The 13,702-nt window shown below is 40.0% G+C and overlaps 1 protein-coding gene across 1 annotated transcript in view; it reads right to left on the reverse strand.

The window, feature by feature from the left end:
* LOC131892674 (fibroin heavy chain-like) overlaps positions 1-4,327 on the reverse strand; it is a 10,178-nt gene extending 5,851 nt beyond the window's left edge. The window contains exons 1-2 of the mRNA XM_059242498.1: positions 4,179-4,327; positions 3,477-4,095 (exon numbers count right to left, since the gene is read on the reverse strand). Coding sequence (XP_059098481.1) covers positions 3,477-4,095; positions 4,179-4,193 — 634 coding nt within the window. The 5' untranslated portion in view covers positions 4,194-4,327. The remainder of the gene's footprint in view (positions 1-3,476; positions 4,096-4,178) is intronic.
* Between the last annotated feature and the right edge of the window lie 9,375 nt (positions 4,328-13,702).

The following is a 13,702-nucleotide window of genomic DNA, read 5'->3' on the forward strand; positions in this document are numbered from 1 at the left end:
CAATAACTGACATTCAAAAATTTCAGCGGCAAAAGTTTAGGCCTTACTTGACGGGAAAGGTTTGGTGATCACAAAAAGGTGGCGTTTCCTTGCTTTAGTGTCCTTGGTTAAGCAGAGCAAATTTAGGCCTCTTCAGAAGTGAGTTCAAACACCATCTTGATTGAATCTGTACGAATGGTACTCAGATGCTGTTAAACAATCATTTGATAAGTACGTTAGTTCTACGTAGTTCTTGGTGGTAGCTTGGCTTCACAGTTATTGAACTCATGGGAATCAAGTGGCATTTGAAAATCACCTACTCAGAAACCAGCTGTGAATGGTGGTCGACAACCTTGGACAGAAAACCTCGCCATTATTGGTTGTGAACTGGAGTACACAATGGTAGATTGGATTTTGGCAATATTGCTGTGTTTTTTATTGGCTTGTATCGATGCTGGATGTCTTTTCACACATGACAAAAGGCTTGGAAACAACCTTATATTTAGCCCTCTAGTGCCCATAACATATGATTATTGTACTCAAAGAATGACATGACGCTTTACAACTATCCAAAGAAGACCTGTGGTTGTTTAACAGTTTTCATTCATTCTTCTGGCAGACAGTGATGATGTTACTCTAAATGGGTGATTAAGCCATAGAAATTCAAAATTATGCAATTTAAATGATAGTAGTGATTACTTCGTGCTTTAGCGAATGGTTTTGGTTTTATTTAAACGGACAATCAGTCCAATAACCAGAGATTATGGTGTATTTCAATCATAGGTAACAATAAAACTCTTTGACTAGACTCCTTTAATTCCCATTAATAATTTCTGAATGTACAATCATATGTTTCATTCCTCTAAATGACACGTTCAATTATCATGATCCAATAAATTTCTTCTACCTACAACCCTACCTCGGTTCCCGGGCTTTTAATGTGTAAAGCAATTGAACCAGAAAGTGATTAACATTCCTATTTCACCCTTTACTTTGATATTGTATGTTCACATATTTGAGCATTTACGATTCCTGAGATTTTTTATCCCATTCTTCTTTGGTCTTCAAAACCCACCGCTAGATGAAAGCCAAAGGAGGTCGGTCAACTTCAAAGCGCCACCATTTTACTTCAATCCACAAACAAAGCCCTCTAAAGGGCATCCTTGAACCAAGAATCACGTTTTCCGCCCTCCATTGGTCATATTTCCGAGTACCTTTGAAATATTAAACGAAATGTGTTGCTCACCATATTTCTGGCCAACCAAACCATTTTACCGTATGCAACTAAAAACAATTTGATCTAGTGCCGACCGACATATTGGTGAGATAATTCCAGAGGCCACTCCTTCTCAACATAACTTGGTCATTCTGCATAATTCGATAGTGAAAGGTATAAGAGTGTACCGGTACCGGTTGTTCTATAATTGTCCGGGGTATTTCACAAATTATGTTTCTCTTAACAAAATTTCGACCCATATGTTTTTTACAAGCGTGAATTTAGCCTCAGGTTTAGATACCAAGAATCTTTTGCAATATCTCTTGCCTTTGTTTGGTCAACACCTCCGTCATTTCATTTCATCATTGTGATCATGGGAATGTATCCATAACCACATCCCTTCGTAATGACCGCTTTCAAAATTACCTCAGGTGACAAAATCAAGCACGGCGGCCACCAAAACCATATCCAGGCTCAACCTCAGCCCTAAGTCTGCTAATGAAATGAGGACCATCGGAGGTAATGAGCGTGTCAAACCTGATGGGGCTCAGAGTGAGAAAACGACGACACTGTAGACAAGAACTACGCAGCAACACGGCCTTGGTTTCAGAGGCGGCATCCTCTACGCCGTAATGCCGTGATCCCCATTGAACTAAGAGGGCGGTTGAAGTGGCCTCAACATTAGCCAACCACTTGTTGCAGCTTCGCCACGGTATCCTCGTTATATATGACATCGTAACCATGAACCAGAGGAACATGGACGGGGATGCTTGGGTCATGTGGAATCGAGTGAACCATGGACGACGGTACCCTGGACGTGATGCAAACTGTTTGATTTGTACCACAATGTAGCATGAAAGATTTGAGCCCATTCACATTTCCCGCACTTTTACAGACCATGTAAAGCATAGAGGAAGCAAGGCCTAGGTAGTGACTAGTGATCGTAGTGATGGTTTTCGATTCGGAAAATCAGCTGTTTGGCTTGAAGAACCTCTGGTAGGGCTTCCATTTGAAAGAAAAATGGTAGAGAAATGAAGAGCCGAGAACCAAGAAGCAGCCCTGATTCCGAGACCTAGAACGCCAGGGTCGCATTTTGCCACCCATTTAAGGAGTTTTTATTTTGGTATTGTGCTCTCTTTAGCTTGTGGTGGAAGCTCTGACCGAGGTCCTTTAAGCTAAAAAGTTGACCTTCCGGATCGAAACACAGCACTACTAGAGAGTGCGGTGGGAGCTGTCTAAAAGCAGACTCGATGTCAGAGTGAATGGGTGACAGCTGAAAGGCCCTAAGGGTATGGCATCTGATTTTTCAATCGGCAAGAGTTGCACTGTCCACTGGTTACCGTTTCAGCTCCAGTAAAATGCCACAAGAAACTCGATTTTTACTCTCCTATGTTTGTTCTTATACGTGTTCTGCAGTGGCCATTGTGCCAACAGGAATATGGGTGAGAGATCAAAGTTGTCAAGTAAAGTAGGAAACCTAATTAAATGGAGTGGAGGCCAAAGAGATGATTGCACTGAATGGATTGGTTCGATTAATAAGAATTCAGAATCCTAATTTTACTTTTGTGTGTCACACTGTAATGCAGGACTCGGAACTGTAGGTGAGGTCTATATTAACATAGAAATGTCATCTGGTGGAAAGAAATGACTATGAACGTCAAGGTTAAGACTTCTCTGGCAAAATACACTATGTGAATAAACTATATAAACAATCCAAATAAAACGACAAATTCACCACGACAGTCGCTGAGAACAAAACGATGAAACGCCAACAATGGAAAAAGCAACGCTAAACAAACACAATAACAAGTGTCTAAGCCCTGAATTTCTATCTTATGTAACACCAACAGGTAGCTGTTTTCAAGTGTGAATTATTGTCTAGTGTTAAAACCGATTCTGAAAGTTTAAAGAGGGACAAACCAATATGCAAACGGCAAATATTGCTTTTGTGTGTTTTTATAAAGTGAGATGGCCATTATCTCTCGCTTTGACCGTTATGTGATGATGATTCTTGCAATATTGGTACTGTTAAAGCACACCAGAACATGAACAAGTTAGACAGTGCTCTAATACCATTCAACAACAAAATCTACATTTTGGCAATTCAAGCGACGAGAACCAGGCAAATGGATAAAGTGCGCCAGCAAATGACATATACCCGGTATGAAGATAAATTCGATTTGATTTTTATTAGTTAAAACATTGTCATGTTTGATGATGGCATCGGAAGTACCGTAGAAAAAAAAACAAATTTGATTGTCTTGATAAGTTGACGACCTTTAGTAATAGTGCCCGTAGCTTTGTCTGTATCCACTGCGACCGCCATGATGACCGCCACCATAAACGCGGCTATGACCATGGCCATATCCACTGCCATAACCACGGCTATAACCACGACCAAATCCACCACCAAATCCACCTCCATAACCACGGCCAAAGCCACCACCATGTCGGTATCCAGGCTCAGCCTCTGCCTCTCGTTTGCCAATGAAGTGAGCTCCAGAGTAAGCAATGGGCGTGTCCAGAGCATAAGCATAAGTGTTGTAGGGAGTGTAGTCTGCGGCATAAGCCACGGGAGCAACGACATATCCGGGATTAGCGATATTGGTGTCGTAAGAGTAAGTGGGCTCAGCCTCTGCCTCTGCCTCGGGTTCGGGATCTGCGGAGCGCTTGTGATAATGTCCGCTGTGGCCATAGCTATGACCGTATCCTCCATTATATCCTCTACGCCCGCCATATCCTCTATGTCCTCGACGTCCACCACCATACCCTCCATTAAATCCACCGCCAAATCCACCACGATGTCTACCGAAACCACCCCTTAAAAGGAGGCCAAGGATGGGCTCAGCATTGGCCTCGGGCTCAGCCACACAACTGGCCGCGGCCAGAGTTGCCACAATCTAAAATGATCAATCAAATTATGAGATGGGAACTTTCACCACTTTTACATAATTTGATGAAGGGATCGAGATCTTTCACGCACCAAAATTTTAAACATGTTGTTATCACGGGTAATCGAAGTCTGAATGTGAAGATTTCTTTCCTGGCAACGTCTTTTATACGATCGAAGCAATGAGCATGAAAGTGATGGGGAAGCTTCGGAAATGAGGCTACGGTTCTTTCCCGTTCTGGGTTTTCCCCACTCTTTCCTTGACCCGGTGTGATGCTTCAGATTACTCACTGATTCAAAGCGTACTTTCAGGTTTAAAAAATGCACGATTTGCTCGAGCCTAAGTACTATGGGATAGAGGATGGTTGCCATACTCAATGGTCGCTTTTTAGCCACAGGCAGGAGTGCACTGGAAGCTAGAAACTTCTATCTACGGACAGACGGGTGCATGATACGTTCTGAATTGGAGCGAGTTGGAGGGAAGAAATACATCTTAGCTTAAGGGGGAAAGACCTTCGACCAAAAACAAAACATTGAGAGATGTACGATGCGTTAACGTTTTTACAGATTTTTGTGCTGCATGTGTCTTGGGTACATATTACTTACCCCCCCAAAATTCTCTAGGAATTGGGAATCGTTGTTTAGAAGAATAGGCCTCAGTAAACTTATGTCAAATGTTGTATGGGAACTCTTTTCAAGCCTGAATCGTTGAACAGACTTGAAATCACTTGAAATCAATCATATGTGGCACTTTGAAAGAAGTTCCTGGCTTCCCAATGATAATTTTTATAAAGGCATATGTCTTTTAGTGATATATAGTTCCTTTAATTGGAATTTGCATGATTTTGCTTACTTATGTACTCGTACATAAAACACATTTTTAAGCATGAAAAAGCTGTTTTGGGACCAATTTTTACAATTATTAAGTTTTCCAACCTTACAATTGATTTTTTGAAACCTTGAGAAAATTTGTATGGATTATTGTGAATTTAATTTTGATTTTGGATTTCCATTTTGATTTTCGATTTCGATTTTAATATCTTTCCTTTTTGCAAACATTTCGGTTTCATTAGAAGCCTAAAAGTAAATGTTAGGTTTCCTCTCTAAATCCTGATTGATAACGCAAGAGTGCAATTTCAAAATTTCTGTTGCAATTTGTCATAATTGACATTGAGAAACAGTAATTGCAATTATAATGAAACATATTTGAAGGGATGTGATTAAGGTATTTCAATTGCATATTACAATTTCAAGTTTGTCCGCAGGACAGAAAAATGTGCATCGTCAAAAACCATTTGATTTATGCTTGATGTTGACGTTTCTTTATTTAATCTTGCTCAGATCTTTCCTCCCTAAACTGCACTGCAATGCAATACTCATCCGACTATGCGCTCATGGGGAAGTGTCCAAAAGTGTTGCCAAGCAACTCTGCCTCTGACCATTGTATCTTAAGCAGATCTTACGAGTAGCGTTAAATTGCAAAGAATGCAATTCTTATGACACCTTCTTCAAAGAGTAATATTCAAGGAACATTGATTAGAAAATGCAATGTGCATGCGCATGGTTCTCGTATTTGAATATTAGACGGCGTATAGTTTGTTCAGGCCATAATAATAGCCACATAACGGAGCTAATTAATTTAAAAAAAAGCTTGAAAAATAAGAACTATGACTAACAACCACAGGTTTGTGACCAGACCTGTGATTCATTGCATTCTAAAATGTAAGTAACTATATTGTAAATTGTAAGTAATTATATTGTAAACTGTAAGTAATCATATTGTAAACTGTAAGTAATTATATTGTAAACTGTAAGTGATTACATTCTAAAATGTAACAATAATTACATTCTAAAATGTAACAATAATTACATTCTAAAATGTAACAATAATTACATTCTAAAATGTAACAATAATTACATTCTAAAATGTAACAATAATTACATTCTAAAATGTAACAATAATTACATTCTAAAATGTAACAATAATTACATTCTAAAATGTAACAATAATTACATTCTAAAATGTAACAATAATTACATTCTAAAATGTAACAATAATTACATTCTAAAATGTAACAATAATTACATTCTAAAATGTAACAATAATTACATTCTAAAATGTAACAATAATTACATTCTAAAATGTAACAATAATTACATTCTAAAATGTAACAATAATTACATTCTAAAATGTAACAATAATTACATTCTAAAATGCATTCTAAAATGTTATAATCATTAGATTCTAAATTGTAAAGCTCGTTCCAGATGTAATACAATTACCTCATTTTGAAATGAAATTACTTTCATTTTGTAATGTAATGATAATTGCATTCTTATTATTCATTCTGAAATGTAAGTAATTACATTCTTATTATTCATTCTGAAATGTAAGTAATTACATTTTAGAATGTAATTATTATTGCATTTTAGAATGTAATTATTATTACATTTTAAAATGAAAGTAATTTCATTGCAAAATGAAGTAGTTGTATTACATCCGAAACGAATGTATTTTTAATTGTAATGAATTACATCTGAAACGAATGTATTTGTAAGTGTAATGAAATACTACATCTGAAACGAATGTATTTTTAATTGTAATGTTACATAGCTTTCGCTACAAACAAGTAGTTATTAGTAGCAACTATCAGTTATTTCTGACCAAGTTAAAGTTATCTTCAGTGTGAAATAGAGAATTACAAGTCATATATTGTGTGAATGCATTCTATTTTCAAAAGTTTTCGACACATGAGTGCTTTCTTGGTCAAACATTTGAAGACACGGCCCGCACAAAAGCCGCCCTCAAGTTGATGAACCTTCCTGAGACAGACTGGGAAAGCCTTGCGGATTCTATTGCTGATCTTCGTTTTCCAGTTTGCACGAAGACCACCATTGCGGAGCATTTCATTCTACTCAAGTTGTTGAACGGCAATAAGCCTGATCCTACTGTACGTAAATTGGTCGTTAATCGTTAAGAACATTCTTCAAAACTTGAATGGCGTTCGTCTCTCAACTATTGCTTGGCAACTTTGCCAGGATAATGGGAATTATTGTCATTTTGGGACCAGAAACTCTGACTCATACCAATCTTCTGGCAGACTCTCCGAGCTAGTATGTGTTCAAAGGTAGGGGTCCTTTTACAGACTTGCATAATGTTGCCCATTCCTTTGGCACTGATGATCCCCCACATTATGATTGAACCCCCAGTATGCTTCAATGTAGAGGGTGTTGTTTGGCGAGTCTGAGTATGTCCGGGAGAACGGTGCATTGTGTGGGTGAATCCCGAGCTTAGTTTGGAAGATGCCAGTTACGCGTGTCACAGTGCATACCACACTCTGGACCTGATGAAAACAAGCCGTTATGGCTTATGAGGATCCACGATTTCAAAGCATGCCCCGTTATGAACTAATAATATTCTTTATTTAATTAGACCGAAATACAAAATACAATGATGCTTTTGGGCTTATTTTTTACTTCCACCCAGCTCCTATTTTTTGCTGCTAATTTTATTCATTTCTTTGATTTTCATTCAAGATCATTTTGTCATTTTGCTTTTATTTGCGTGTTGTTCATGGGTAGATGGGGAACTTATACAATTAATGTATATGAACGAAGGGAATAAGTTATAGTAGCTCAGATTCAGATGAGGCCCAGAAGATGCTCTCAAAGGGATCGTTAAGCCTCTACGGTCACAAATATAGTCCTAAAACCTGTGGATTCGGTTGAAAGTGTACAGTATCAGATAGCTTTCTACCTTCTCTGAAAACAGTGCGATAAAAAGTCCGAATCCTCGATTTTCCTATCCCTCAGCGAGCCCAACTTTTGGAATTGCTCGCTCTGAATAAAAAAGACAAGGCGGCAAGCCGTTTTTCTAAGTCGGTTTTGCGGACCTTACCAGCTAAAAACGATAACTCCGATATGTGTTTCTTAGTGTTTAACCTTTGTGCCTGAGAAACATAAAGAGATAAAAGAACATCGAGGGGACCTTTGGGAGTAGAATTGTGTTTTTGGGTATAGGTCCAAGATCGCGGCCTTTGAAGAGCACAATGGGCAAAAAAATAATTCAATTGTGCATATCGCCAGTTATTCGTTCAAGCACAGGCTTGTAAGGTCGAGAAACGCGAAGAAAAAGCGGGTGGAATTCTTGGCAATTCTTTGTTGACATGATAACTAATCCAATGCATTCAACCACTAGCCTGAAACGCTTTACCCGCCTACAACTGGCTACGCTCGTTGGATTGCTCATTTTTTGAAGGGTTAACCCAAGTCCTATGTATGTATGAAGTATATAGGCCTTGTTGATCCAGGACTAGCTCGGTCTGCCAACTCGAACTCGTTGGTAGACCAAATATCATATAAAGATTGAAAGGTCATAAATAGACGAATTATAACCTTTCATTTTAACAATACTGGGGATTGCATTCCCTGTAGCGGCTAGAAAACCCCGGGAAAAACCAAACCAAACAAAGAAAAGATCAAAAGATGACCGACTTCTTTGTTGGTTTAATGTAACGAGTCTGGGCTTATTCGACAAAGTACAAACAAGCTTACCAACTTCTGATATCCCCAATCTTGGAGTGTCCGGCAGCTGTCTTTCTTGTTTTATCATGCATCACTCGAATCTACTTTTTCAATCAATTACTTTTTTACTTATTCTTCGACAATTTAGTCCCTTAAGAATCTTATAATTTGTTGCAAGATGTATTTTGCAAGATCCATGTTGCAAAAACTGTTGCTGAAGAATGAGCCCTTTGAAGTCCCATAAATCAGCAGTGTTTGTAAAATTGCGCAACTCTTTTCTATCACCATCGTACGTTTTGATTTGAACGCGGCAAGAGGGAGACTTACATTTCCATTTGCTTGAATGATCGTTGTTACGAAAGCGGCGGATGCGAGACAAGCGGAACTCTACGATAGATACAGTTGGTAGAGAGTTCCGTCTAAAGGACAAGGTTCTAAAACAAGTTGAAAGGGTTTGAATAGGTTTGTAACACATCTGAATACTCGTATGGCCAGGCTTCTCGTTGTTGCAGACGTCACCTAACATTGATTTGTGTGATAAGTGTGGTATTTGGTGGTTCCTGTCGGATCTATCTCTCTTGTGAACTTCTTTTTCAGATATGCTAATGACCACATTCAATGAGATTATGGCTATGTGCCCTGCAAATACTCAAGAAAGAACACGATGATTAGATAAGCCCCGAGCTCAGAAATACCGAATTGATAATGTTGGTTGTGTCTGGCATAGTGAGGTTAATCAGGGCAGTTAAAGGTCTCTCTGGGTTAATTAAGGGTCCCGGAAATAACCGAGAGGGAAATGAATGGATGAATCCATGAATCAGCAACAGGAATCATGCTTGCCAACTGTCACTAGCTAACACTCTTACAACATATGTTTCTCTCACTATCCATTGGCCAGATGAAGCAAATTTCGGGAAAAAAATCGACCTCTTAATTTCAGGTTAGATCCCTGTGCTGGTGGGGGCTCAAACCTGCCCACGAACTTTCATTGTCGGAGATCGATTCCTTCCTTCAAAACAGAAGTGCTCATCATTTCTTGGATCTGACCACCTTACCTGCATCATCTAATAGTGTAGTGTCTAATGGCGATATTGGTGACCCCGACGTGATTTTTGGGCGGTTCCGAACTATGGCCGGTTGTTCCGGTCTCTTGGGCGATTGTTCCCACTCCGGCCCGTTCGCACTCCGGCCCGTTCGCACTCTGGCCTGTTCCCACTCCGGCCCGTTCCCATCTCGGCCTAGTCGCCGCATCTCGGCCTAGTCGCCGCATCTTGACCTAGTTGCCGCATCTCGGCCTAGTCGCCGCATCTCGGCCTAGTCGCCGCATCTCGGCCTAGTCGCCGCATCTCGGCCTAGTCGCCGCATCCCAGATGGTTGGCCCGTGTACCCCGGATGGTTTGATCGTATCCTACTCCAGTTAATTTTTTGTTGTTGTTGGAGGGAAAGTGGTGTGGCGAGCATATGCTCGCTCATTTTGAGTCAACTACCATGTCTCGCCATAATACTTAACTAAAAGACAAAATTAGGGTTAATAATAAAGACCAGCCAAGCCAAAAATTCTATTCGTTCTGGTGGCTAAGCCAACTTGTTGGGAGGGATTGCCCAAAATCTCAAAGTCCTTTTCAAGCGACTGAGATATCGATTTCGAAATGGGAATGAACACTCCCGGACAAATTTTCCACTTTTTAAACGCTAAGAGGATTTATATTGAATCTCTTTCTTCATTCTACTATGCAAATCGTCTTTCCATTAGAGGATGAGTTCATCCCTAAATGTTGTATAAGAACAATGCATCGTCTCAAGAAGCCTTTCAGATCTTATTGAAATGTGTAAAGTTTAGGTTAAATATGTCAACTCAAGCTTCAATCAGGTCTAAGGCTTATGATTGTGCAGGTCCAGAGACATTTTGATGATTTTGAAGAACTTCACAATTGCCGACTCAAGACCAGATCCAATTTTGAGAGTCAAATTGTTTCCTAAATTTGACGTTTATTACACAAATAAGCAACAGGTAGGTTTCAAACTAAGCTGATTGCAGATGTTTGACAGTCGACTGAGTCGTTTCTCGTTCAATGAAAGGATGTCGCTGGCAAGTGGATCGAACTTCGATCAAGCAACAAGTGGGAATCCGGCTTGCAAACTAATTTTGTTTTGCTAAAAGATAATCGTTACAACACACAATGCACCAAATGGAAATGCAATCGTGAACTTTGAAGGGAACATCTCATTGAAAAAAAGCAAACTATTATCAGAGCAGTGATATGGTCTACTGCCGGATTAGGCAGTTCAGTTACACATTGCATTGCAAAATTTCGCCGTATATATGTTTAAAACATAAATCCCAAGTTAAAAAACGGCAATCCTGACCTGAGGTTCTCATACATAAGTTTAGGCTCAGTCAGTTGGGTAACAAGTAAAATGCCCTTAAAACCCGTGCTGACATGGAGATTCTCTTGTAATTATAGTATTCTTGGATCATCTCTCCATATGTCTATACTTAAGGTTCGATGCTTACTCTGCCATTTCAGCCTTGTTCCCTGTTCAGCTGACTAACAAATAAACATTTGTCATTCTGCTCTCTCACCTACTGGATCGTTCCCATTCTTTCCCCGCATTTCCGCTTCGTCCACTTCCATCCTTACATGGCGCAGTCAGTGTCCCGTTGACAGACTGCGTCCAACGGGTTTACAGAGCCTCTAGCTCCCGGATTTGACCTCGGATAACACTCACCACACTGCACTTTTCTGGGTCACTTTTTGGTTTTCTTGGACGGAGCCTTTCACTATCACTGGGACGTCGAGGTCGTCATCTGCCTCAAATGGCAGAGTAAGCATCGAACCTTAAGTATAGACATATGGAGAAATGATCCAAGAAAACTATAGTAATCAACGCCAAGAGCAATTTCGCCAATATTGCATGGCAGAACAAGTAAAGTTAAACTAATTATCAGGGCTGCCAAATGAATGCAAATGCATTATTTTTACTTTTTCCTATCTTTTTGCATTATTTGCATCATATTGAGTATTCTGCATTTCTACATTTTGTTGCAGTTTTTAACAGTGTTGCTCAAAAAATCGAGTTTTCAGGCCGAACTTGAGAAGCTTTTGACATCATTTAGGTTGGTCAAACTGCCTTTTCCTTCTTCAGAAAAAGGCTGCTTCCAATAAACAGACCAGATTGTTTTCTCTACGCTAGGTAAATCAGTCAACTTCTCAACTATTGGGCGAGCCTGTTGTTCAGGCAGCACCCAGGTCTGGTTGACCCGCGTAAGTGAAGCCTCAAAGATGAAGGGCTTATTGACTACGGAGGGATCCTTCACTACCAAAACCCAGTCCAAGCGTTGTCCCGCCTCTTTACTGACAACAAAATGAATACACTAATGGTGCATGAATGGGAAACATGTTGGACGTTTTATTGATGGTTCGGGTTAAAAATAGAGTTATAAAGCTATCAAAATTTTCGAATTGAAAATTTGAACAGAGGCTGGTGAGAGATGATGACTCCGGGCAGACCCCAAGGAAACTGATTGGTTCTGGACTGCGTTACTTTTTCTCTGGAATAATGGCTTATGCGCAAATAAGAACTGACTACAGTGCCGTAATGCTTTTGCAAGCTCTAGGCCCGGCCTCATACATAAATCACGCGGAATATTGCATCTTTGAGGTTGGGCTTGGTGGTTCATGGACCAGGATTTCGGAGATGATGGTGCGGTTTTGCAAGGATTTTTCCTGTTGCGATAATAACTAGAGCAAATGACAACGGGACACAAGAAGTGAAGGTGGACAACCTGCCGAGAGATTTAAGAAATAATATGCTTTGGGACACCACCCAGGGAAAATATTTCTTAACCACGAGAGAAGATGCATTAATAGGTGCAAATGTGCCTAGATGTCTAAGGAGAAATGGAGGGAGGTAACAATCTTCTCAGATAGTCAATCAGCGATTAAAGCCATTTCAAACGGAGACGATAGCACACTCGCCCACTTACTGAAATCGTTGAACACTTAGCAAAGCAGGTAGTGGAAAAGGGCAAAGCAAGCTTTGTGCTACCCCCATTTCCGAGACTGAGCGACCAACTTAACAGACTATGGCAGCTTTAATAGACAACCCTTCCTCTCACAAACAAACAAAGAGCTTTTTCCCGAGTCGAATGAACCCATAGTTTTCCAGCAAGGTCCCGAAAAATAACTTCCTTTGGGTCTTCCTAGTGTCATCCCGAATTGCGCAGCAAAGCAAGGCCATTGAATTGAATATGTCTCAAGTGCCCTTTATAACAGTCTTCATGTTAAGGCCGAATCCATACGATCACAAACTACTCTACATGCTGTTGCCTAATACAGGGTAGCTCCAAACACGAGCACGATGGTTTTCAAGAAACATATGTATACAAAAATGAAGAAAAAGGGCTAGTGACTTATGTTGCAAATGGGAAAGCATCTCAAAATTGCTCTTTGCCGGAAGGTCCCCATCCTCCAATTCAAGCGTCCTGAAGACCTCCATGTACCTGCTCTACGTACATCTTGAATAAACATTTCCCGGAAACTAAAGGCCCAAAACAACGACATGATTCAGTTGTTCACATTGTACCAAACTACCTCTGTGACATTAAGAGCACAGAGGTCAAAGTAAAAACAAATCTTTAAAGATTTGTTGCTAGGCTAACGGGTGCCAGATGGTTAGCCGCTAGGGAATTTCAAATTGCATTCAAAACCTTTCATTGAGGTCCAGGGTTATATCGAAGAAACTTTTGATCATCTTGTCTTCCAAGGAAATGGGGCTGGAGCAATGAAAGAAGATTATCATTGACCAAGGAACGTGATTCTTTTTTGGGGGGCTGAGAAGCTCCCCATTGATAATTCCAGGATAAACAAGAAGAGAAAAGTATTTGACGGACTCCCAAAAGCTCAAATATGATTTGTCATTAAAAAATTGGGCCCGGTTCCAATGCCATCACGTCCTGTGGTCCTATGGCGACCCCATCCAGTTGAATAATGAGGTGTGCATTCATTTCCTCAACAATCCTTTTGCAGCAATATATTCCCAAGAGCGCTGGCACCAATAAGAACATTATTGTTCAATCACAGGTTGCGTCA

This window comes from Tigriopus californicus, chromosome 2 (assembly GCF_007210705.1).
Source record: "Tigriopus californicus strain San Diego chromosome 2, Tcal_SD_v2.1, whole genome shotgun sequence".
NCBI classification, from domain to species: Eukaryota; Metazoa; Arthropoda; class Copepoda; order Harpacticoida; family Harpacticidae; genus Tigriopus; species Tigriopus californicus.